Genomic DNA, 27,594 nt, shown 5'->3' with positions numbered 1-27,594 from the left:
CCGTAGTTGTATTGATTCAATCCTGTTGAAAAGGAGAGATTTTAAGTGTCTGTCATTGGTCTCTACAGGTAACAACATAAAACAATACACACTTAGCCACACACCTCGAAAGAATTAATAAAAACTGCAATAACAACAACATTATTATTATTATTATTATTATTATTATTATTATTATTATTATTATTATTATTATTAATAATAATAATAATAATATAGAATTTATTAATGATAAGTTTACTGAGTTTGCATAAATAACTGCAAGGCAAACATTGACAAATCGCAGTGCACATCAAAGAGAGCAGAGAGACGAATGTTACCGTTTTAGAGCATTGCGCGGTTTGTCCCTCGTCGGCTGCTGTAAGCCGTCCAGGAAGTCAGGCTATTGCTGTATTGATTTCATTCATTCAATACATTTGTGCATGTAGTGTGAATATTACAACATTTGGTAATAAGTTCATTCATTCAGAATGCGTAGGAGAGCTGAAGCTCCGTCATCAGGCAATGAACCTGCCGTTGCTAATAATAAGGTAACGTAACGATAGCAAGCTGTTTGTGGCTACAGGTGACAGTTCTGCTGGCGAGTATTAGCTGACTGAGTCTACAAGCTAACGTGTCACTTTGTTTTCGGTTAGGTAGATGTCTGCTGGTGATATTTATATTTATTTGCTCTTACAGTGGTTTGGAGCATGAACCAGTTTCTGTCAGCTTTCCATTATTTTGTCCAAAGAGAAGAGGAGCCAAACCCCTTAAACAAAACTGCACTATTTACAGCTTTGTTTGTTTGTTTACGGCTTACTTACGGGTTATCTAATGAATATTTTACTTTCAAACGAATCATTGGCAAGCGATCCTCAAAAAAAGAGAAAAGGAAAATAAAAAAGAATGAATAAACGATCTAAGCAGTAACACTTTTGGGCCTGACTCTACGACTGAGGTTAATAAAATCCAACCTCCACACTTTTGAAACATTTCAGTGTTTAATTATAAATCGAGATGTAGAAGTGAGTGTGCAGTCAACGTTACATTTTCTTTTTTGCATAAATGAGGTTCCGGATCAAAGACGGCCCAGCCAAGCTGAAGTCAAAGGCAGTGTGTCTTACAGCTCCGTGCTCGTCAACATTGGGAAGTGTTTGCTTGTGATCATCCTCGTCCCTCCGTTCCTCAACTACGCCTCCCTTCAGAGAGAAGCACAGATGCTCTTGCCTAAAGGTTCACTCATCTTAAAGTCGTTGTTGCCAACATCAATTTTATGTTTTTCTGCTAAATGTAATGTCATTACTTATTAATTGCGTAATTTAAACAGTTATGAAGTTCTCAAAGCTGAATGAGAAGCACTCAGCGAAGCCTAATCTTTGATTCAGTTTTTTCCCCATGTCTTACATCCAGATGGCCAGATTGTTGATGTTGGTTTGGGTCAAAAGATGCATCTTTTGTGTAAAGGACGAGGAAAACCAGTTGGTAATAAGCTGCCTGTATTTTGTTTTCAATTAGTTTTTTCTGGCACATGGCTCTGTTTTTTAGCTAAGCTCTGCCTGATCAGTCTGTTTTCCTGTAGTTATACTGGATGCACCAACTGGAATGTCCTCAGATGTTTGGTTTCACGTTCAAGAGAATGTTGCATCGCTGACAAAGGTGGGGTTTGACTCACTCACATTACAGAATTAAATGGGTGTCGTTCTGAATGATACTGTGAAATGTTATAGCATTTTATTAATATGACTGAATTTAATATCTCTAAATATCTGAATTAAATAGATCTAGATTAGTCATTTTTGCCATATGCTGTACATTGAGAGTCAGTCAGTCAGCAGTCACACTGGCTTTCCCTCTGACCACCATGGTGAACTTCCCCCAGAATCTGCGACTACAAATGTGGCTGTGTTTTTGTTGTTTGGGTCGTGCTGGGACAGCCCTTGCAGTATCTCTGCCAGCCTCTGTCAGCCTGGTCTTTCTGCCGGCAGAAAGTCCAGGCTGACAGCCTGCCCCATGTTGTTTGTCTGAAATGTGACCCAGATGAAGTCATAGCCATGTTGCGGAAGGGCCTGACACATAAAGTGAAAAAAGACTGCATAAGCAACAACAAGAAAAACAAACATACAGAGCAATGTTTACGCTTGTATCTGGATCTTTTTAGGGCTACTCAGCCATCATGCATTTTTAAAGCGCTTGAACGCAATAAGGCAGGTCTGGACTGTTCTGTAAGGTGAGCTTGGTGTGACTGAAAAAAAAATCTTCTCGCTGTCCTTGTTTGTCACGCTGCTCAGGTGTGTACATACGACAGAATGGGCCTGGGCTTCAGCAAGCGGCTGATGCAGAATGAAACCACGGGAACAGAGAAGGTTTGGGACATGTCAACGACTGGACGGTGAGCGTGCTGTTTTATGAGACCGTCACTCTGAGCGGTTGTAACTATAGACGGCATGTAGAAGACAGACATACGCAATACAGAAATGCACTAAACCTGCACTATTTGTAGTAGGTGATGGGAGAGACAACTCTGGTTGTGAAACACATCAGGTAATATAGAAGTTTATGAGAACGTGCTCCACCTCTCACTTGAATTATTACATCACGAAACATTTTCCTGATCAGTTTGAGGTCACAACCTCTAGTCTCAAGTCATATTTAATATAGCAGGATGTTGATTGTTGATTATTATCCCATTTAGAGTAAAATACATGATAAAGCTTGGCTTGCTTTATTGCTTACCTAGTGGCTTGTTTTCCCCCTGTTTTTCAGTTAGGGCCAGCAATCTGTTTAATAATAAATAAATAAATAAAAAAGATAAAATAGCCAAAATGCCATATTTAAGCCTTTAAAACAATAGTCTACAAATCAGTGGGTGACCTCATCGTAGCTGCAAGATTCTTGTATATGCAGTCTATATTTGTGACATTTAAAATGTGTGTTAATGCCTGCTGCTGTGCAATAATTTTACACTTTAAAACTGCGTCACAGTTAGGATTTGTCTTTTTAAATTCTTGTAATTTTCTTTCTAAATGAATGAGTCTGCTGTTTTTCACTTGCGGGGCCTCCTGTCTCATATATAGGCTGTTGTTGTATTTGTAAACTCAATTTGTATAACTTTAAAAGATGAATTTTCTGTAATACTGATTGCAGGAGGCCAGCATCTGTGTGGAACATACCTGGTTTAATGGCACCTTTTCAGTTTCTATGGCGACCTCGTGTAATGTTTGTATCGGTGTCAGGTCATTGTTTCTCAGCGGCGCACGACGGAAAGTGATATGGGATTTTGAATGCCCGTTTTATTATAAACCCACGGTTGATATCTTCTCTTCTTGCTAAAATGCTAAAGGAGTTATTTAAAACCTTTTCGCACTACTCTGCTCTACATCACACGCGTTGGACGAGGTGCTCAGTAGACGAAAACGTACCTGTTTTGATGATATGATGAGGCTCGTGACTGATCTCAGTCAGAGTGAAAGCAGAGACAGCGGCAGCTTTTCTAGCACGCTAACCTCCCATCAGTTTCCCATTATACAAGAGTGTTACCCACAATGAGTAAACAAACAGAAGAAGCTGCTGGCCACTCAGCTTGACAAGCTCTAGCTACTGGGAGCTATGGGAGAGAGACAAGCGAGGCAAGCGCGCTTCCAGCAACAATAGCAGACTGTGGCAAGGAGCGTTATGACACAACACTGTCTGAGATGAAAGGAGAGCGGTTGCTTTCACTTTGGTATGTTTTTATTTATGTCTATTTTTTAGGTTTGAATAAGCAAGCACTGCTGACTTTGTTGACCCAGCGGACCGGTTAGCACTGTCGCCTCAGTCCTGGTTTTAAATCTTCCCCGGGGCTTTTCTGTGTGGCGTTGTCATGTTCTCTTCTCATGTCTGTGTGGGCACTGCAGCTTCCTCCCTCAGTCAACATTTTATGACGAAAAAAACCTGTCATCATCAACAACCATGCCATGCTGAAAATCACCTTTCTTCACTATTATGAATCTCAAATTGAACTTAAATTTTAATAATCTTCTTCGTCTGTAATAATCACGATTCATCCGACTTCTTTGGAACTGTGATCTACAAGATGTTGAATCATGGGGTTTACTTTTTCATTGGACTGCACAGTTGTCCTGTGTATACTTTCTTTTTCACATGATTATCTACTGAGTAAATCAAAGAAAACAGAAAGACAGAAAATGGGGAATATTCTACTTTTCTATCTATTAAAAAACTGAGAGAAAACCCTTTAAAGGTTTCTTGGCAACAGGCAATGTCAGGCATTAATTTTAACCACTGAGCAAAAACGGGCCTTCTTTTGTCTCTTGCAGTGAAGGAGAACAATCCTTATAAAGCATTTTGTTTGTTTGGTATGGTTTTACCTTTTTAGACAACAATTTATGCAACCACTCTCCAGAACATTTAACTCTTTGTTTCCAAAAAGAAACATTTTGCTTCCTTGATGTGACACAAAGCAAAGACCCCAGTACAATAACATCGCAGATTTCACTCGGTGCGTTTGCCATAGCAGAGTAAATATTCACAGGGAATCAGTATTACTTTGATAAAGTAGCTGTTTGGGACTTCTCATTAATGTTCTAGCCGGAGACTGATGTGTGCACATCCTGCTGAACACACTCCAGGCCTCCCCTGCGTCACGCAGCCACAGGATTGGGCTCTAATCATCCTCTCTCTGACATCGTAATGCGTTTGTCGAGCCTTAAATCTGCCTAAGGAATGAGCAGCCGTGATTTGCCGACGGTCAGCAGTCTAGTTTAGTTTGGCGTCCAGCCCGGGGGAAGTGGTCGGCTGCCTGTTTGAGGTGCAAGCAATCAATTTCCCGGGATTCAATATCTGAAGAGGTGTGATGACTCCCTAACCTTAACCCTGTGAGTCTTGTGAAATCTCTTCGTTTCAGGGTGACACCTTGGGTTTGATTTATTAGCACAACAAACCCGGGACGAGCAGATGGCTCTCGCTGCGCCTCATGTAATGATGATGCTCCCCCTGATGATTTAAGTTTGCTGGTGATTGTTTTTCCTGCGGTGTTTTGCAGTGGAAGCGAGCCAGCAGGCCCCCTCCGTTATGCTGTCATTTGGGTTTTTCAGCAGTGCTGTTTATTTTGGTGCCAGATCTGGAAAATTAGACATCAGAAAACTAAAGATACTGCTGATTTGATTTTTTTAAAAAACTGTTTACATTCTTTATTTAGATTATTTTTGCCTCTTAATATAATAATAATGGAAGCAGATTAGAAATTAATGACATTACTGCAGTGCCACCTAGCTAAACAGATATGGTGGCCCAGTTTGCGGTGCATCCTGGTTGTGTGCAGAAGCTCACGAGTGTTGCTGTCTTCCAGGATGGTGGATGATCTGCACCGGCTTCTGGGGGCTGCTGGGATAGTCGGGCCCTTTATCCTGGTGGGCTCTGAGCTTGGCGCACTCAACAGCAGATTCTACACCCACATTCATGATGTGTAAGTACTGCAGACCAAAACTGAGGATTTTGGATGAGGATTGGCATCTAATCCTCCACCCACACCACTAAGTGTTTTCTCAGAGTTACATCAGTTTGGTCAGATTAAACACAGTGATGCCAGTATTACATTATGGAGAAGCGGGATGGTCTGTTTAAAAACTTTAGATTTAGTTTGTTGTTTTTTGGATGAAATCATCTGTAAGTACAACATGAATTCTCTGCTGAAGGAATGCATTTTATACATGCAGTCATGCAATTGGTGCAGAAGAAAGTACCTGATTGTGTTTGGTACCAATTTTCTACAGAGTTTACTTTGCAAAATGAATTGGGAACCAAAATCACATTTCACTATTGATCGGTCTGTTTGGAAGCTATTTGTCGAAAGGAATATTCAGACTTTATTTCACTTTGATTTGGCCACAAACTGAAGTGATTTCCACATCTCCTCCATAAGTGGGAGAGAGTAGACCTGAATGCATTGAACAGGCTATAGTGACAGCAGCACTCCTTTATATGAGTGTGCACAGCTAACATGAAGAAATCCTGGCTATGTTGAACTTGCTTCATAACATAAGAAAGCGGCATTAATAGCAAATTTCAACAGTCTGCGGATCAAAATCATCTTCTTGTGCATCTCCAGGCCACTTTCACCACAGCTGCTGTTTTAGATGAAGAAGCGTGATAACTAAAAACGTAAAAACCCTCAGTTGTCAGTTGTGTATATTGGTACACGAATTTAATTGAATTGTGCTCTTAAAAAGCTTTAAAGGAAACCTGATTATGGACATGTGTAGGTAACTTTCTTAACATTAGCATCAGTAGTTTAAATGTGATGTAAAACACTTTCTGCCATGGTTCTTTACTGATGGTTGGAATGGTTTTGGTCCCAATCTGTGAAGATGATTGACCATGATGAATGTAGATGATAGCAGAGGTGGGCGAGGGGAGAGGAGGGTAAAAATTGGTGTTGTTGTAAAAGCCTCCGCTTTCTGTCATCAGCTGTTAGTTTGATCCACAAAATTGCCTCTATCATTTTATGATAAAATCTCTTCTAACAGCAATTTCAAAGATGAATATATACAGTCAAATCTTTTAAGTAAGACTGCATGCCTGAAAATTTCAGGGTTGTGGAGAACCAGCTCTCATCATCAGCCATTATCACTTTTTGCGTGACATTTGGAGATATCGAACAAATTTAAATTAAATTTGCAGTTCTAAAGGAAGCTGGATGTTTGCTTTAAGCCCACGTTTAAGGTCCGTGGTGAAATTGCAGGGTAGGCCTCAAAGTGAAAATGGTTCGAAAGGGGCTTCTAGGGAGCAGCTCCTTTGGAAAGTGCCCGGACGCGTGGCAGAAGATGTCCTTGAGGGGGATATCGGCCAAATTTAAATGACTTATTTTGGGGAATTTTAGCGGCTGATTAAATCACACCTTCTGTAGCTTTTTGTCCTGGGACACAAAATAAAAACTTGGAAAATGTATAACTTTAATCTGTATCTTGCAAGTCCCTCAACTTTGTCCATGCTATATGTTAGAGACGACTGTATACTGTGGATTAAGACATATTACACCACCAGCCTACTGTGTGAGTAACTGACTTAAAGTACAGCGCTGGTGGTAATGAATGTCATGCTAAAGATAAGACAAAAATAAAATGTGTGTTACTATTTAAGAGTCCTTCATGTCCTCAGCAAAATTTAAAGAAAGCTCATTTTAAAATTGGTTGATAGACATTTAGGAGTTCTTGACCTCGCATGTTAAAATATATCCCAGTATACGGTCCCATCATCTCACATGACTCACCCTTTTCAGAGACAACGAGGTGATTAACGTGACAAGCAGCCCGTACCAGGGATGAAAGATTTAGGATTCAATCAGGCACAATGTTGCTGCTGTTAAGGGAGAAAATTAAGAAGTGGTGAGTGGATGACACCTTTCCAAATGGAAATATTACCTCGGGATCTGGTGTATGCGTGTGGTCATCTGTCTGTGGGGACAAATCTCCAGGAAGACAAATGAGATGGCGCCATCCATCTCAAGCTCATTACTTCCCAGGCCAGGAGGGTAAAGTGGACAAGAGTAGTCAATGAGTCGTTCTTCATCCGACTGTGTGTGTGTGTCCTCTTGTTGTCCTCAGGCAAGTGTCAGACCTGGTGCTGATTGATCCCATCCCAGAGGACATTTTTGAAGAGGACAAGTGGAACGAGTACTGGTGAGTTTGTAGTGGAAGGCTTCAGAGGACTGAGTCGGAAGAAGAAAAAAAAGTAAAGATGCAAAGGAGAGAGAGAGAAGATGGAAACATGTCGAAGAAGCAAAAACTGGGAAGGGATGTAGAGTGGGAAAGAAGATTGAGAAAAGAGGAGCGTGGAAAAGGGAGCGAGAAGGATGATAACAGCTCTGAGGGGCAGAGAGGAGGCAGATAAAAAAGCGAGAGGCAGGGAAGAGGTGAAAAAAAGGGAACTGTATCAAGAAAAAAGAGGATTAGCATGAGGGGAAGGGAGGCAGAGGCGCTAGCGAGTCAAACTCTTCCCTTACTGGCATTTATGGCAAGAACAGTTGATTATTTTTAATGGGTGGGGCTCATTAGCATGATTAATTGGAGGCCACAGAAACTCATTAGCTGATTGCACTCACTTGAGCAGGGAACAGATGAGGGGGAAGCCGGGGTTGTGGTGGTGGTCGGAACTGAGTGACAGACAGTGGAATAGCTCTGCTTTAATCCTCCGAGCGATATATGTCAAGTCAGTGTCACAGCATATATCTCATTATGCATTAATTATCATACGCGAGGTGTTAAGTGGGGGGTTGGTTGTTATTAATGATAAGCAAGAGTTCAGAGCAGGACTGTTGGTACCAGGTATGCAGTGCTAACTGTGTTTGTTTACAAGTACGGAGCATGGAGTGAAGCTATTAAAAGGTATTTCTCTGCTGAAGAGATTAGAATTAATCAGATGTACAGTTTTGCCACTGGGATGGCTACGTGATAAACAAACCTCTAGAGTGCAGTTTTAGTGTATTTGTTGTCACCAGGTACAAAACAGAATTTCATGCTCAAAACCTGAGAGACATTATTGTTTCATTGGTAAATGATTTGAAATGTATTTATATTTATGTGCATTTTGTTTTCTTTACGTGGTCTTGAACAATAGTTCTTCAGACTTTCTGAAGGTCTCTGAGATTTTCTTTAGACGTTGGCTGCTTTTTCACTCACTCACAGTCCAACCCTTAAATCCGACCATTTCAGTCAGAGTCAAATATTAAATATATTTAAAAAATATTTTTTTGTTTGTTAAGCTACTTCAGATGGACCAATGGGTCATTCAAGCATAATTGAATGGTTCTAACTAAAGGAGTGAACCAGCGTGGTGTGTCCACATAATAGACAACACAGAACCCAACAGCCTATACACCAGCTTGTTGTAAAACGCATCATTTTTTTGCATTTCGAACATTTTTGAACAACATTAAGACTGTCTGTTTGCAATCAGTGATTCCCAAAGAACTATTCGCTGAAAACTCAGCTTATCTTTCCATGGTGTGCAGTGTGTCCTTAAAATAATGAGGAAACTGGACAAGTATAGGACAAAAGAAATGTCGGGCCATCTGCAGAACCTAAATGTTGTGTACTTAAGAAATAGAAGAAAATACAGCAAAGACATGACACAGCCCTTGAGATATTCATCTGGATGTTCAGTTGATCTTTCTATTGTTTACTGAAGCTTCATCAGAAATGGTCTCAGTGGCTGTCAGGAAGCTATTCTTCAAATCAAATCATCAAATCAAAATTTATTTATATAGCACATATTAAAACAACAGTGTTGACCATAGTGCTTCACAGTCAGTAAAAACACGAGACAATTAAAACAAACAATAAAACAGGACAACAAACAATAGGTAACAACACAATAAGCTAAAACAGCCAACTAGTTAGAATCAAAGGCCAAAGTAAAAAGATAAGTTTTAAGACGTGATTTAAAAGACTGGATAGACTCGGCAGTACGAATATGTACAGGGAGGTTATTCCAGAGTCTGGGTGCCACGGTTGCAAAGGCCCGGTCTCCTCTCGACTTCATTCGAGACCTAGGTTGCATTCTTAAGGAAGTGAAACAAGGAAAAAAGGCCTCATTACTAAACTGGACTGAAAGTCAGTAAGAAAAAGTCTGATGGAGCGATGAAAAGATTTGACAGTTGCCAAAATTGAATTATGAGTGTAAAAAGTTCCCAGCAGAGCGTTGAGCTGTGTGAGGTGATCAGATGTGGATGATTGGTGTACACTGAAGCTTGATTAAAGAAGTCCATGATTTTTTACGAGTACTGTGGTAGAGTTGCTTTGGTATAAATTGTTTCCACCATAATTTTATACTTTAGACACGCTTTCATTAACATAACTGAATAGAAATGAGCTTTATAAAAATAACATTTTATTTATTTATTTATTTTTTTCACCAGAGTTGATTAGTTAAATCTTAATTAAATTCTGGCCTTATTAGAAATCAAACTCGCTTGTAATTATTCACAGTTATCCAAAAGTAATTCTAGATTTATGCCCCAATAAAATTAATTTGTATCGTACAAAAATAATCATTTTGAGGGACTACATTGGTTTAGCATAAAATAAACTAGCCTGATACTGAGCTTTGGAGAACCACAAGTTACCATTAAAGGTTTTAAATTGGCAAATAAACATGTTTATCACATCTTCGTTTCCTGTGCAAAAATTCTGCTCGTGTATCTTTGTACAGATATAATTAATAAAGGATGCAAGGAGAGGCAAATCAGTTAGAACAGATGCAGACGTAAAGGACTGCGTATGGCATAAGAATGTAAATAACAGGATGGTAAAATCAGTGGTGAAAGGAAGGTTATTTAGTTGTTCCTAAGAAATGTTGCAACCACAGCTCTGTCTGCCAGTATTAGGCCACAGCCTGTATAAGGATGAGTGAAGGCAGATAAGAAATGGATCCCTGAAAATGGCCTAATTTGTACGGGACTCAAAGTGGAGCAGCACCATTTATCAGGGGTATGTGTTCAATTATCCTCTGATTAATAGGCATTCATTTCACTGGGTACATGACACGGCAGCAACGATCCAATTACTCTATGGCTGATTTCATTTATATATTGCTTCTCCAAAGACTTACATTTAGTCAGTTTAAAAAAACAGCTCCATCATCTGCGCTTTGATTTCCATGGATGACTATGTAGGAATGAGGGAAACTGCACGAAGACCCAAAGCATGTTCAGCACCAGTCCGCTCACGCCAGCGTCACCACACCACTGACATTCTTGCGTTACTTCATCATTTTCCTTGTTTTACCTTGTTTGTTTCACAAACTTGCATGTCTTCGATGTAGATTTATTAGCTGTATGACGTCTTATATTATTTGGTGGACATGATAAGTAATGCAGGAGGGAGCAGGACTGCACCTGAGCAGGATTGTGGGGAGACCGTATCAGCTTTGCTCTGGGACTGGAGGATTTACACATCAAAGACCAGCTCATTAACAGAGGCTCTCTCCCAAAATTAGTTCTGTTACATCCTACAAAATGAATCGGCCCCATCTCCTGAGAATGCCATGTGTGTGTGTTCGTGCGCGTGTAGGCGTTTGCTTTTGCACACTTGTTGTAAAGGGTCAGCTTTCTTACTTGGGATTTTGGGCTGCAGACATCGCAGCATGTGTCGCTTTGCTTGCGAGCATAGATAATACCGCCTGATGAAAAATCAAGCAGAGGGTCTATCATTGAGATTAGGAGAAGCCTCGGCGTACGTCTGGACAAATTGCATTCGGCACAAAAGCCGGCCACGGGTCGGGGTCACTCGGCACCGTCCGTTTTTGTTTCACCAGTGTGAGCAGAGAATCATTTTCGTCTTTCCACTTGAAAAAGGAGCCTTATTTCTTTAATTTAAACCAATCTCTCAGTATCTGTTTGTGTGAGCATGTTAATAGATTGGAGTGTGAAATGCATTTCTGAGGCTTTGGTCTTGCTTTATCTGGACTTTGAATATAAAGGCTTTTTTTCATAGACTGAAAAAAAATCAGATAATCTTTTATTTTTTATTTAATCCATAACAGCAGCATTACATGACTGATTGGTCTGAATACTGAACGTTTACTGACAGTGATGTGATCCCATGTAGTGATCTCCATGACATAATCATGCCCATTTTTAATCCAGTGCTGTGTCAGGGCATTAAGATCATGGGCACTCAGTATTCATTTTTCAGCCTTGAGATTTCTCCAGATTTTCTGAATCTTTTGATGATATTATATCCTGTCAATGAAGCGATATTCAAAGAAAACCGTTCTGAAATTGTTCCACAATTTTAGAGATATGCTTTTTTGCAGTTAATGAAACTGACCTCTCTAAGATGTTCTTTTGCTACCCAGTCGTGTGACTGACATGTTGCCAATTAAAGTAATTAGTTGCGAGATGTTTTCTTTTAGTACAACTTACTTTTCCAGCCATTTGTTGCTGCCGTCCTAATTTTTTCAGATGTGTTACTGCCATCTAATTCCAAATGAGTCAGTATTTTTTCAATATACCTTCTCTATATTTATTCCAATCCTCTCTGTATATACCAAATCCCTGTAATCTTACCTCGATATCAACTACTGGTGTATTTATAGGTAAATAATACGTTAAGCATTTTCAGATCGCACAGCACTTAATTCTTGCAGCTTATTTTGAAGGCTACAAATATTCAGATGAGCAATTTTTAAACTTTTCTTTTAAAGATGTCTAATAGCTTATAGTTTAATTCCACTGGCATCCTGATTTTAATATTATTACATTAAGATGAGCCACCAAAGTTTCTCTTACAAAGAGCCAAGCGTAGCCGCTTACAGCATAACTGCCCTTTGCTCTAGCGTCGAGTTCAAGTTCAAACTTCCTGTAGCCGTTTCAGCAACACGGTTTATAAGAATTTGTCCTTCATGTGCTCACACACACCACAAGACACATCCAACAAAACACAACAAGGCAGGTAAAAGTTCAAATCTTTTCTTTCTCAGTCATTCATAAACAGTAGTGTGTTCCCATTTTTTTTCATGATGACTTCCTGATCCTTGATCTACAGGAATTCACTAAGATGCTTCGAGCTCTTATCTACGTCTCTTAACTTTCCCCAGTCTATGACTTTGTTCAGTTTGAACTTGATTGGCGTCCGTTTTTAGCCTGGTGATTAGTAGTTCACTCTGAGCAATCTCAGGTTATTCCATCAATCATGTCATTCCTTTTGCTTTGTTTTTTTTTTCAGCTTAATCTAAACACTCGACTAGGAAATTGGTTCTTTTGTTTTATGAATCAAGTATTGTATCTGTAAAGAATCTAAATGGTGATTCTTCTCTTTTTAACTCCTCATACATTTTCTTGCTGAGCAAGCATTTCTTTGAGAAAGACCGAATGTACAAACTCTGCCTCGGTTACAGTCCTCTCGTTCGTCCATGTTGTCTGTTTTTTCTCATTTCCTCTCTTTCTCTCGCTCTGTAATGATGGATGAAAACTGTGCTGACAGTCAGACTGCCCTGACTCTCTAGATGGCCATTTAATGATCAGAGATTCCAGCTGGAATGAGACAGATTGGTTGGTGTTAAGTACCAAAACAATTACACTAACAATGCTGCATTTAAAGCAAGAGTTTTGCTGTGGTTTTACACACTCCTGTCTTCTGCAGCCAGGCGTGCACACGTGTGATATAAAACAAATTTAAGCCATTGGGAATATATTTGCTCAGAGAGCAGAAACGGAGGGGAGTGGTCTTGTCTAATGGGATGGTCCTTCTAATGAATGCTGATTGACTGACAGACGCTCCGTTTTAATGTACTATTACTGTGTTTAGTGTAACTCAGTCCTCAGAGGAGCACTGCTTGAACATCTCTTTATCCCTTTCCTCTCAATCTCAGGTCTTTTAAGTGTTTCTAATTATTAGGTGTGTTTTTAGTTTTTGGTGTTTGAATCTATTATCATGTTTAGAACAGAAGAATTCCATCTGAGACCGTCCCAACAAGTTTATGTGCGCGTGCTGTATAAATCCAGCATATTTTCAGTGCATTCTGTTGCTGTAAATTAGAATACATGATGCATGTAAAGAGGAAGATGAAGGAGGTTGTTCTGTAGAGTGTCTCACTGTGGGCCTGACAGCTGTGGCAGTGGGCCTGGATCTAACCCTGAGTGAGTTAAGAGTCCCAAAGTGAAAATGACACTTTGTGCACCATTCATCATCCCGCTGCTCATTAATATTCTCCACAAAGCACGGACACAGACAGACTCCGAGTCATGATAACACAAACATTTATGCATGCACGTACTCTATATTTGCACATCACACGCTGCTGGCCGCACAGCGTGCCGCGTTGTGCAGCAGTTAGACACGTTTCGCAGCTCACCTGGAGCCTGCTCTGCATGACGGGCAGCGTATGACTGTCGTTTTGATTGACGACCCTTCGGCCGCTCACAGCTGCTGCTGGCGTGATTTATAAGCCAGACAGGTTCAGTCCAAGTGTTTCCATCCCGTCCACCCTGTACTTCGTTAGTGGATAAATTTACAGGCGTAACAGAATTTTCTCTCCTCCCCCCTACTTCTGTATGGTCCCTTCCCTTATTGTGATATTTAAACCTTCCAATTATACTCAGATTGCTACAGCAGTAATTTAATACTTTAAGTGGCGTTATGTAATCTCTGAGCTCTCTTGCTCCCTGTCTCCTTTATCCTTCGTTGGTAAACAGCAGCAGCAGTGACGACATGCCCACTTGCCCCCTCAGAGCCCATTCGCTTTCAGCGTCAGTTTGCGTTCAATAACTCACTGGAGAACAGCCCTGCTCTAAAACCTCCTCGGGGATCCTCTGCTGAGATTGGCAGCAACCACCCAGCCCCGGGCTGCTGTATGGAGGGGCTGGGTGGAAGGGAGTAGAGACTATATTTAATATGAGGAAATATGTCTTGGGGTATGTTTTGTGACATGATAATAAGGCTAGTCAAGTTACACAACACAGTTTCTTCACATATACAGCATGGGTTCTCATCCATTGCTTCATAAGTGTGTCATTCATTATGAATCACACTGTGGTTCTGAAATGGCTCCCACTGTGGCAAGAGCTTCCTGCTGTCTTTCCCTGACTCAGCTGTTCACTGAATCCCCGATGAGTCAGGAATGCCAGTTAATTGTAATTAGAACCACTGTAAGCGTAACTATTGCTGTTATGCTGCGCTAATGAAACAGGGCTGTCCCGGCCCCTGTGTATTTACCCCAGTGTAACCTATAGTATTGATGCAGGGAGGAGGAGGCAGGGAACTGACCGTGGTGCAACACTGGCACCTTGTGGTTGTGCTCAGTATTACATGTCTGTGTTTAACTTTTCCTTTTAATTTAGACAATTATTCCAAGTTATTATGCTCTTATTTCCTGTTTGGAAGGATTCTTAACACTTAAGAAAATGTTTTGCTTGCGAGGTTTCAAAGTGCGTCTCGTACAAATGATGGGTTGGTAATCAAGTGAGATGAACTGGCTTCCAGAGCTGGAAGGAAATCATGGATATTGAGGACTGATTGAAGACAGTGTTTTTATTATTGTTATATGTTATTCATTAGAAAAGGTGAAACGTTCAAAATGAAAAGTAGGATGTCACAGAACCTGGCAACCATCTTGGTAATGCCCCTGGGCACTTATTTGTATAGTTATTGAATCCAGTATTTAAATGAACGTTTTGAATTTTAGAGCTTAATGGCACTGGAAATAAACAACAATAACAACAAAGCTGCATGTATAGAATCACTAGCCAAATCTGATTTGGGGGGGAAAAAAATCAAGATATAAAAAATATTAAAAAAAAACTCTACAAGTTGTTCTGAAAACAGAGTATGGACAGAATCAGCATCTCATACTCAGTTTTCCATTATGGATGCAGTAAGATGAGAATAACTGTAAGTGCTCTGACCTACACCTTTAAAACAATAATGAGTAAAAATATCTGCCAGCACATCGTTGAAAGTGTCGTGAATCTCTGCTGTTTGCCTGCATGCTCAGATTTTTCCCTGCGCTGTTGTTAATTGTCTCTTTGGGCTCAAAGAGCTCTCCCATACATTCGTGTTTGCTGAGTGCTGTCTCTCCCGCTCTAATGTCTCTGGAAAAACACACATTTAAGTGGAGCTAAGGGACTTTAATATGAAATTGGTTAGCAACAGAAAATCTAGCTGGAATTCTTTTACTTTGTCAGTGAACGTCTGCCGATCCTTATGTTGTATTTCCTACCTTCCTAAAGCTAGTGTACTCTCTTTTAACGTGTAGTATGTCCAGAGAGTATTCATAGCACTTCACTTGTTTAACATTTAGTCATGTTACAGCCTTATTCCAACATAGATCTAATTTTCTTTTCACTTTAAAATTCTGCACACGAGACCTCGTAACACAAACTGGAAAGGTTTGGTTGAAGTTCTTGCAAATGTTTTCAAAATATAAAACAGTACATCAGTATCAATAACCTTTGTTCAGTACTTTGTTGCAGCAATTACAGCCTCAGGTCTTTCTAAATATGATGCTACGAGCTCTGCTCACCTATTTTTATTTATTTTTTGGCAGTTTCTCTTATTCTTCTTTGCAGACTCTCTCATCAGCCTGGATGGGGGAGTGTCAGTGCACAACTATTTTGAGATCTCTCCAGAGTTTTTCAATCAGGTTTAAGTCTGGGCTCTGGCTGGGCCACTTAAGGACATTCACAGAGAGGTCACTTCTTTGTTATGTTGGCTGCATGTTTAGGGTTGGTGTCCTGTTAGAACCTTTGCCCCAGTCTGAGATCCAGAGTTATCATCAAGGTTGTCTTTGTACATCATCTTTCCCTCAACCCTGACTAGCTCCATGATGCTGCCACCATCACACTTTACTGTAAGGATGATGTTGGCCAGATTATAAGCAGCGCCTTGTTTCCACAAGACACGACGCTCATCATTCAGGTCAAAGTGTTCAATCTGTGTTTGATGAGACCAGAGAATTTTGTCATGGCATGGTGTGTGAATATTTATGTGCATGTCATATTTCTATTTTAAATCGTTAATACATTTCCAGCAAACTTTTTTCTCATTATGGGGCATTGTGTGTAGAATTTTCCAGTGAAAAATTATTTCAATCTATTATGGAAAAAGGTTGAACTAGTGAGGCAGTGTAAATACTGTCCAGGTTTGCTGTAAAAGATGATAAAACATTATAAGAATCAAACATAAAACCCGAATGTTGAATGTTAAAGGTAGAAATGTCCAGGTGTGATTCATTTCTATGTACTGTATGTTGGAAACAGTTTGAATGTGAGTAGTGCCGCACAACACAAGGAGCATGCCTGTTTTATAAAGGTCGGGTTAAAATGTAAAGGTTACCTCACTCGTTTTTTAATGTGTCGCAAATACAACGTAAGAAGTGGCAAAATGTCACTGGGCTGAGGTCTTACTTTTTTTCTGTCCTTGAAGGAGTAGCACTTCCTGTACTGGCTCGTTTTTCATCAAATGTTAGATTTTCTATATTATTTCCATGTTTTAGTAAATTTTTTGGATGCATACAAAATATATACAAAAGGACAGTTTATTCAGGCTGGGCTGATTAATCTACACTGAAAGAGTCAGAGATAAAGGCCCCATCACGTCCACGTTTATACGCCTGCCTTTTTCTAATGGTCTCTACCATTTTTTTTTTCTTAAGAAATCTTCCTTCGGCGTAATAGTTAGGTGAGCCCTCTGTAATAGTCCGTGTTTAAATGTTCTGTGCTCATTGTAATAGTTGGCAGAAGCTCGTGTAATAGTTCGTGTTTTGTGTGTGAGCAGGCTCTCAGGTAACAGAGGCCCTGCATATGAAATGAGATGGTAATGAGGAGGAGGAGGGGAGCCTTATCACTATTGGGCCAAATTCCGACAGTGAATTGCGCAGTTGTAACAAAAGTAACAGAGCGTCCATTCAGCCTGCACTAATCCAGATGGGAAAGTCAAACAGCAGAAAGTCCACGGCACAAACTCATTTCATCACTTTATTAATTTAGATATTGCCTCCTCGCTCCTGTGGGGAGAAGGGAGAAAAAAAAAAAAAAGAGCCCCTCTGAAATGACCAACATCGGTGAGGCGTTTTGCTCTACATGGTTCCCCCACTTCGTCTCCTCCCGTTATCTGTTTAATTCATCCCGCCAATCTTGGCTGTCTTTACCCACTAAATTTCCCTTTGACACGCATGCCTTGCTTCGCATAATCCTCACTCGGGGGCAGAATTAAAAATGGAAAAAAGAGGAGGGAATAGGACAGGTGGCTGGAGAATCCTTGAAATAATGTTCAATGCCAGACCCAGCAATGATTTGACCAGATTCGAATTGGAAGGCTGATAGGGAGATTTCCCCCCCCCCCCCCTTTATTTTTGGAACCAAGGGGCAAGAAAAGGGTGACAGGTGGAAAATGTGCAGAGAATGAGAAGTCCCTTAAGAGCCAGGTCGAAGAGTCAGTTCTAAATTGTAGTGCCAGAATGACTTCAGGGGAAAACTGTGGAAAGGGAGATGAAAATGTCAAAATGTCACTCTCCGGAGGTCTGATTTGAAAAGTTTTCTCTGTCTACTGAAGACTGAGAATTAGAGCAGTAGTTTCTTTTCTCCCTCTGTCTGTATCCATTATTGACCTGAAGGGCGCGTTTCTTCCACCATGAATATGGCAGATGTGTTATCTTTACACAGCTGCTGGTGGCAGCTGATCGTGCTTTCTCTGCTGTTATTTATCAGCTTTGTCTGACCAATCAGCGGTGATGTGCTTTGCTGGAGCAGAGCTCGATATGCCAAGCTACAGTTCTTTGGGTACCGCATATCAACAACAGGTCAGATGGGTTCGTTTACACATGAAAGGTGCATGTTTGTGTTGGTGATATGATGTGAGCAGGATAATGGAAGGGAAACCTACATGTTGTGAAGTGCAGTTTCTTTGAAGCAATGCTGCCTTGTGCTATTATAATTCAAGTATTGGTAAGTTTGTGGAAAAGAGCTGATGACATTTTTGATTTATCTGAGGTCAAAAATGTCAAGAGTCTAAAGCCATTCTAGTGGCTTTGTTAGGTTGTGTAAGAGTGTGTGTGTATGTAGGGGGGTAACACTACACGATGTTTGGAACTTTAGGTCAGGGGTTCGACTTCCAGCTGTCACAGGCCAAGAGGCAATGTACACCCTGGGCAGGTAACCCGTCTGTCACAGGGCTAACACAGAGAGACGGTCAACCATTCACACTCACATTCACACCTGCGGCCACCAATTAAGCCACTAACTGATTGTCTTTGGACTGTGGGAGGAAGCTAGAGCACGTGGAGAGAACCCATGCAAACACAAGGACACACGGAATGGCTCCACCCAGCTGGTGGATTAGAACCTTCTTGCTTTACATGCACACTGAAATGATGACTTCATCACCTTGATGCTCCAAAGTCTTTCTAAGTGCAGAATCGGACCGTGAGCGGTCACAGACCCTCAACTTCGAAGCAAGTGTTTCAGATGCAGCAAGACAGCAAATTCATTGGATGTGATGACAGTAATTTTCTTGCTTCAGCCTTCAGTGTACTGCAGCATAAAAGAAAACGACCCTTCTCCTTAAATATTTGTACAATAATACTCAATAGACATTTTCCTGATCAGATTATGGTCTCTCTTGCTAGTTTAAACTCTTACTAAATACAAGATGATGTTAATTTTATACAGGTAAAGCAGGGTTATACTTTACGGCCCTGCTATCTTGTGATTTACAAGTTGTTGCTGTATTGTAGTGACTTGTTGTTGTTGTTGTTGTTTTCATATCTGATCCTGGTTTACAAGCCAAAATTGCAATAGCCAAAGGACTCAAAGAATCCAATTGGTCACCCTGCAGTGGCTGGGAAGCATATAACCACACATTAAGTGCTGGCCAAATTAGAATTTCAGATGAAATTCAAATTGTAGTTCTTTTGTAGCCATAGGGAGCTAAATTCACATGCATTTGACCTAATGAATGAGATTTGTGCATTTTCTGCCAATCTAAGAATGCCTTTTTTCAGTGATTGGTCTACTTTGCTCCAGCCTATTTTGAGGACCAGAAAACACATGAAATATATGATAGTCATACATTCTTGAAAACCTGGATTTGCCCTTTTGTTTGTTTTTTTTATTCTTTGTTTTAATAATTTAATATTTTGCAGTTGAAAAATTAACAATTTCTGTTATTTTTTTAAATCCCCAAACCAATTATTCCATTTGTAAAATGATCAATACTTAAGTGTTTAACCGTTCCTTAGCTGGGTGTAACACAGGGGCTGAAAATGTATAGAACCTGTTCACAGTTGTTTCAGATGTTGGAACAGATAGGGCTATAACAGTGCTGAAATCGGATCCAGATCAGACTGAAACAGGTAGGAGTGTCTCTCCGTGCAGGGGTACAGATCTGCAGTGTGCGTGCTCTATGTAGGGGCAGGGTGCGGGGCACGGCAATAGCGGCAGCAGTGGCGAGTGGCACTATTGATTGGGCTCTGCAGGCTGAAACCAGTCAATTCAGAGCACCAGTGAGCCGAAACCGATTGGGGCTCCTGAGTTACAAAATCCTGCAGCTCTACTTCTCTCACCTGCTAAAAAAGAAAAAAAAAAACGGTATTTCTCATTCCCCAGGCAAATGTTTTCAAAGACAAATTTTAAGATTCATGGTTGAAAAAGACTTGAGGAAAAGCAAATAGTATGTGTGACATCGCTGGAGTTGTTACGTGTGGCCTTTCTCAATCATGGCACCATTCAGAGCCTTAGCGTGCTGCTTCACGGTTTAAGACCATCTCACTCATTTACAGCTGTGAAGATTAGGTCTCTGAGGATGACCGCTCATTTAAAGTGTGACTGTTGTAAATTGTTAATTACATTTATTCACAAACATGATTCAGTTTTCTTATCTTACCTGTGTTATAGTTCAGAGCATGTAGCTTATAGCTTGTTTTATTGACAGAGTGCCTTAACTGCAACTGTAAGAACTTTTGAATCATTTTTCGTTTTGCTCTTTTGTCCTTTTCCCAGAAGAAAAAACACAGAACAAAGAAAAAAGCCAACTTAAACAGAACACAACACAGAATTTCAAATTGTACATATCTCTTTAACATTGTTTCTAACATGAGAAAGCGGTTGCTTTATGTGATAATCTGCGATGAACTGACATTACTACAACAAGCTAGCTAACTAATGTCATGTAGCATTTAGCAAATACGCGAGCTAAATATTCCCAATTGGATATTAAATCTGGGTTCATGAGGAGGACAGAAACATGACACTATTTTAACGGTTACTGTCACGCTGTTACCACAGGACTTTAAAAAGACGTAGCTGTTCTCCTGCTCAAGGTCTTGTCATTTTTTTCAGGTATGGTAAGGTGGTGCCTTCATTCCAAGCCAAGCAGTTTTCAGCGGCCACGGGGCTGAGCCGCATGCTGATCATACTGGGGGCCATTGAACCGACTGTGAAAGGCGAGAATGTCTCAGAAGAGGTCATTCAGCGACAGGTCAGGCTGACACACTATACAGTGTACATGCGTCTACAGTGAAGCACGTCCTCAACATTAAAACACTGAAATCTTGTGTGAATGTGACACAGCAAGTCCGGTGTGACTTTAAAGGGATTTGGGAGTATGTAACTAATGGTCAGGGTACAGAAGTACTATCATAACATGCCATCTTTGTAGGCTGAATACAGTTTTCCCCCTCCTCCTTTTTCATCTATAGCACGTGTTCTTTTAACTGAATTAAAATCAGCAGTAAAAATTGATATCTTTCAGGCATTCAAATCTTTTCCCTCTCACCTTTTCCCGTGCAGCCACAGGATGGCGCTAATGCGAGAACAATCGCGTCTCCTCCTCAGCAGAGATGCGAGTGGGTGATGATAGCAGGAGCGTTTGTCTTCATAATGTCAGAGACTGTGAATTTGGCATGATATGACACGAGACATTTTAAATAAACCAAAATTGAACCCGTCTCCTGGAGCTCATGCGTGATATCCTGCATCTCGTGATGCCTGCTATATTGTAAAACCTGGCCTTTTGACAGGTCATACGGTGAGTGAGGAAGACGCTGTTAATAAAAGCTACAAGCGTCTTTTGCTGTGTATTGCAGATGAGTTTTTTTCCCCTATAGAGGAGGGAGGAGGGGTTATTTTGCATTCATCCATACTCAGATTTGTCTGTGAATCACACATACAGCTGTGGCACTTCTGCCTGTCATGAAGTCCTGTAGTCATTTCCACGTCCTATTGAAAAACATCAGAGGCTCGGGGGTAGTAATGGATTTCGATGATGAACAACAACAAGCCAGTATCTTTAAAAGCACGGAGAAATGCTCTCTACACACTGATGCTTGTATTAGCAGAAAAACAAAGGCCGTGACAGTCATGTCAGGGACATTAGAGACAGACTATTAGAGAGAAGTTAATTCCTGCTTCCTTTTTTTTTTTTTTTTTTAAACCCTTTAATGAACTTTGAGTGACATTTTTCTAACATCTGCTCACTCGTCTCCTGCAGTTGTCTGTGCGATGCAGTGACGTATGCTAGGGGATGAATGAGAACAGTTCGTTAAGACGCCTTGTTCTCTGCTGCCAGCCACCCACGATTTGATGGCAGCAGTGATGAGGGACCTATTTCAGCTTTTCAAGTGTTACAGTTGTTGCCAAGGAGATAAGGACATCATTGTGCTTGAATTCTCCAAGGACAGAAAAAGGTTTTTTAGACGGGCTAGTGAAGGTTATAATGTACACACAGAGACTCACACACACATACACACCGGACTCAATATAGCATGCATTCCATTTCTCAAGGGCATGTACATGTAACCGCTGCTTAATTGAACTGGACCCGAATTGTTTGCCGCAGTGATGAAAGCACCAAAGGGTGTCTGGTTTCATTGCGTGCAGGTGACAGATGAAGTTAAAGGCGAGTTCTGCTCAATTTTGCAAATTCCCGTGAATTCTGAAGCGCGGTGAACTTTTTTCAGCCTGAGAACAAGAGACAGATTTCAGAAGTGTTATCAGTTTGTTCCTTCTCTGAGCTGCTCTGCTGAATGAGATGGACACTGCCTTCACTGCATTCAGATCGGCTTACTATAGAAAACGTTATTACTACTTTTCCCATCTTTTACAAATTATTCTGCTAATATAATTTTTCTGTGGCGGAAAGAAAGAAGTTGGGGGCGTTTTTGTTCTCACTGAAAGACATTGCATTGTGCATGGAGCTGTTTGTCCAAGGATCTTGGGTTTTTAGACAAACATAAAAGGTTTGTATGAGTTGATATGGGATTAGAGGCATGTGAAGACGGGTAAAAAAGGTGACTGTGGAATAAGGTTATTCACATGCCCCCAAAATTGACTTGTTAATTCTTTAATTGGGATTGCTCAATTACCCATCAGCGGGTATGGGTATCTGCACATTTATTTATTTATTTATTTTTTACTTTTACTGTGCAAAAGTTATTCTAAAGACTCTTCAGAATTTTTTTCCATCATGCAACTCCAATCAATCTAGGGCTGCACGATTTTGCATAAAATGAGAATCACGATTTTTTGGCTTAGAATTGAGATCACGATTCTCTCACGATTTTCTTTTCCAGTATAAATATTTATTGCACTTATTAACTGCACATCAACTTCGTAACAGTTGAAACTGAACATAAAAACAATAAACAAACATAAAAACAACAAATGTCTCACGTTTTGTTGTTGCCGCAAAATGTTGTACTGCTTGAAATTCCGTCTCCACCGTTGCTCGACACTGCGTGTATAGAGCAGGTAGTGCAACAACAGAAAAATAGTTGCGGGACGGCACTGTGTAGCGTTTGTCTAGGGTGTTGATCATTTTCCTAAATCCCTCGTTTTGCACAGTGTTGATGGGAGCCATATCTTTGGTCAGGTGATAAGTGATAGCCTCCGTTTGAGTTCGACGTGTATAGGGAAGCGCTGTATAAGGTTCCCGTTATTGGTGTTTGGGTGGTTGACCGGGACGGATTTTCTCCTGTCACTTTCTCGTCATCCCTGACGTGCTCTCCGCTGTTTTTTCCCTGCTAATTTTAGCATCACACGGCACAGCTTCTGTGTCACGTGGTATAAGGCTCCGCCCTTGTCATTTGTTGAGCAGGAAGAGTGAGCGCTTGTTTTCATGCAGAGTACGTCCCGGATCAAAGTGCGGTACAATCGTCGTCGTCTTTTTTTTCCTTTTTCTTTTTTTTAAAATCGTTGTCATTTGGAAATGAGATCGCACATAAGTATGAATCGAGATCGCGATTTTCTAACGATTAATCGTGCAGCCCTAAATCAATCCCATCATATTCATCAACTAGCACCACAAAGACTCCAAACATTGATTCAGAAAGAACACAGGAAGAATAGGGAGTCCTGCAACTGATGTGAAAAATTATGTGAAAGGCAAAACACAGGCAGGAAGTTTGGTTTAGTTTTTATCTGTAAAGTGCACTTTGTATGAAGTGAAGTGTACAGTATTTTTACAAACATTAGTTCGCACATTAGTGACATGAGTTCTCGAAAGGATATTTACTTTTAGTGTCTTATAATTTGCACAGAACTTTTTATGTATAAATAATTTTTTTTAATGCGATTCATCACAACAAACTAGGTCTTCTGTTAATCTCACGTTTCTTCATTTAAGGTCTGTCCGATTCATACACTCAACAAAAATATAAACGCAACACCTTTGTTACTGCTCCCATTCCCCATGGGATGGACGTAGAGACCTAAAATTCATTCCAGATACACAATATAACCATCCCTCCCAAACAGTGGTCACAAATCAGTCCAAATGTGTGGTAGTGGGCACATCTGCTATATTGAGATAATCCATCCCACCTCACAGGTGTGCCACAGCAGGATGCTGATCTGACATCATGAGTAGTGCACAGGTGTACCTCAGACTGCCCACAACAAAAGGCCACCCTGGAATGTGCAGTTTTGTCTCACAGCAAAATGCCACAGATGCCACAGCAATGAGGGAGCGTGCAATTGGCATGCTGACAGCAGGAATGTCAACCAGATCTGTCGCCCGTGCATTGAATGTTCATTTCTCAACCATAAGCCGTCTCCACAGGCGTTTCAGAGAATATGGCAGCACATCCAACCGGCCTCACAACCGCAGACCTCGTGTAACCACACCAGCCCAGGACCTCCACATCCAGCAGGTTCACTTCCAAGATCGTCTGAGACCAGCCACCCAGACAGCTGCTGGAACAATTGGTTTGCACAACCAAACAATTTCTGCACAAACTGTCAGAAACCGTCTCAGGGACGCTCAACTGCATGCCCGTCGTCCTCATCGGGGTCTTGACCTGACTCCAGCTCGTCGCCGTAACAGACTTGTGTGGGCAAATGCTCACATTCGATGGCGTCTGGCACGTTGGAGAAGTGTGCGCTTCACGGATGAATCATGGTTCACATTGTTCAGGGCAGATGGCAGCTGAGAATGTCCCAGTTCTTGCATGGCCAGCATACTCACCGGACATGTCACCCATTGAGCATGTTCGGGATGTGCTTGACCGGCGTATACGACAGCGTGTACCAGTTCCCACGAATATCCAACAACCTCGCACAGCCATTGAAGTGGAGTGGACCAACATTCCACAGGCCACAATTGACAATCTGATAGACTCCATGCGACGATGTGTTGCACTGCATGAGGCAAATGGTGGTCACACCAGATACTGACCGGTTCTGGGTCCCCAGACCCCCAATAGCGCAAAAAACTGCACATTCCAGGGTGGCCTTTTGTTGTGGGCAGTCTGAGGTACACCTGTGCACTACTCATGATGTCAGATCAGCATCCTGCTGTGGCACACCTGTGAGGTGGGATGGATTATCTCAATATGGCAGATGTGCCCACTACCACACATTTGGACTGATTTGTGACCACTGTTTGGGAGGGATGGTTATATTGTGTATCTGGAATGAATTTTAGGTCTCTACGTCCATCCCATGGGGAATGGGAGCAGTAACAAAGGTGTTGCGTTTATATTTTTGTTGAGTGTAGATGCACCCTCTATAGGAGCTTTCAGCAGTGGTATTTAACCACACAAGCCACACATTGCTGCACATCAGTGAGCCTCGGTTGATTGAGACCATGCTGCCGGTTTCACAGGTTGTCCTTCTTTGGGCAACTTTTGGCAGGTAAACTGGAACAACATGGCGACAATTGCAGATGTTATCACCAAGTTTCTTTGCCATCACAAGTTGGCCAATGTCAGAGTTGATCAGATACTTGTCCTGCCCATTTTTATTGCGTGCCTGAGAGGAAATCAACGGTCTGTTCAGATCTGTGTTTGGCTGGAGTAACTAAATGCTTTCAGTCTCAAACGGGGAGAGAATGTTTCACCTGTGCAGTTTTGATGAGGTTAACAAGGATACGGTGGATGTTTGCACGCATCTACCTGAATGGTTAGTTTAGTTTTTGTTAAATAGTGACCATCAGCGACCGTGTTTTTTGTTTGTGTTCTCTTTTGTACGGTGGCCCTGAGAGGTCAAACGCTCCAACTTAAGAAAACACCAGCAAAGAGAAAAATGCTGCAAAAGCTCACAAAACACAACTGAAGTTTTTGGGGAGATGATAACGTGACGAAAGTGCAGAACCGAAAAGTTAACAGTAAACAGCGAAGATGTATCCACATTATGTTAGGAAAACGTGATTTTAAAACTCCCATTGCCCTTTTCTCCCTCACAACATCGATGAACTCTCTGAACTTTTAAGCGTGCCTCAGTGCAAACCTTCACTTTATTCCTTCTCTGTTTTTTTTCCATTTCCACTGTGTTTGTGTGTGTGTTTTATGTGCTTTGGCAGCGTTTTTCTATTTGTTGGTGTTTTCTTAAGTTGGAGTCCATTTGACCTCTCAGGGCTGCCGTACATTTCTGATAACTGTGGAAATTCTTTGTTTTTGTTAGCCTGTATTGATCTTTCATGGGTTTTTTTTCTGTTCCTACAGAAATACCTACAAAGTAACCCTGCGCACCAAAGTGCTGCTGTCGATGAGCATTACTTTCTGAATGAAAGTGCAGCTCAAGTAAGGTATGGTAAAGATATGTAGACGCTCTCCCCCCCCAGATTTTTCTGGATGGTTTTGCACATTTGCATGTGGAATTCAAAGTGAACTTCAAAAATATTAAACAAAATTATTATTCTGTTTTTTTTTTTCTTTTTTTCTTTCAAAGGGACATAACAAAGTTTAAGCCCCTCTCCAGCAGGACATCAGTGAGCGTGCTCACGGGGGACTCCTTTGACATGCAAATGCCAGAACACCTAAACCGAGTGAGTGCCTTTACTGTAACTGCACAACTTCATGCTGCATCATTAGGTCTGGTACAGTGACTGAACAATGCTCTAATAACATGGTAAATCATATTCCCCATGCACCAGATGGTAGCGAAGCTTCAAAAGAGGTTTCTGGAGGATTCCTACCCATCGGCCAATCACATTCACATAAAAGGAGCAGACCGGCGAATGATCTACAAGAAGCCATCTGCCATCAGCCAGCACCTGAGGAAGCTAGTCAACCAACGACAAGCCAAGCAGCAGAGCGAGTGACCCGTGTCCAAAATGTAACTACACCCCAGACATGAATGGAGTAATAAGACAATCAAGTTACTTTTTTTTTTTTTTTAAACATTTCTTTGCAGCAATCTGGAACGATTGTCTACACGTCTGCTAAGGTTCATCAAGCAGTCAATTTCAGAACACTTTTTTGCAGAGCTCTGCTTCATTGGAAGCTTTTTAATTGAAGATAACTGGAGGGTATTCAATGTGATGAAGTATTTCCTGTCTTAGATTCATCTTATCTTTCAAGTTGTTATTTCAGGCTCTTCACCTGATTGGCCAGTACCAAAAAAATTAATACATTATTCCTTATCAATGCAAAGGCCACACACACGTCACCGCTCAACCGGATACCTTTTTTTTTTTTTTTTAATCTCACTTGGTTCTGTCTTAATATTCTGCCATGTTATAGCCACAAGGGAAGATACATGGAGTCCTCTTGCGCTGCTGCATCACTTCATTTTGTTACTCGCATATAGCTGACCTCCTGTTTTTTGGACTTTTTTTTTTAAAACTGCAAATGTTTTTCAAAAAATAAATCTTTATATATATATATATATATATATATATATATATA

The 27,594-nt window shown here is 40.9% G+C and overlaps 1 protein-coding gene across 1 annotated transcript; it reads left to right on the top strand.

Moving 5' to 3' along the window:
* The first annotated feature begins 368 nt into the window (after positions 1–368).
* Positions 369–27,588, top strand: LOC146658846 (uncharacterized). The gene is made up of 11 exons (XM_085422589.1): positions 369–530; positions 1,050–1,212; positions 1,390–1,461; positions 1,559–1,635; positions 2,268–2,368; positions 5,327–5,443; positions 7,581–7,655; positions 20,810–20,948; positions 26,410–26,492; positions 26,636–26,732; positions 26,841–27,588. Exons 1-11 carry the CDS (start codon positions 471–473, stop codon positions 27,006–27,008), a joined length of 1,152 nt encoding a protein of 383 aa, XP_085278715.1. The 5' UTR covers positions 369–470; the 3' UTR covers positions 27,009–27,588.
* The last annotated feature ends 6 nt before the right edge of the window (positions 27,589–27,594 follow it).

The sequence above is a fragment of the Rhamphochromis longiceps genome, linkage group LG11, assembly GCF_057381845.1.
Source record: "Rhamphochromis longiceps isolate RC_006_pf linkage group LG11, R_longiceps_female_GT1.1, whole genome shotgun sequence".
In the NCBI taxonomy this organism is placed as follows: Eukaryota; Metazoa; Chordata; class Actinopteri; order Cichliformes; family Cichlidae; genus Rhamphochromis; species Rhamphochromis longiceps.
This window is presented reverse-complemented; position numbering and strand designations above follow the sequence as displayed.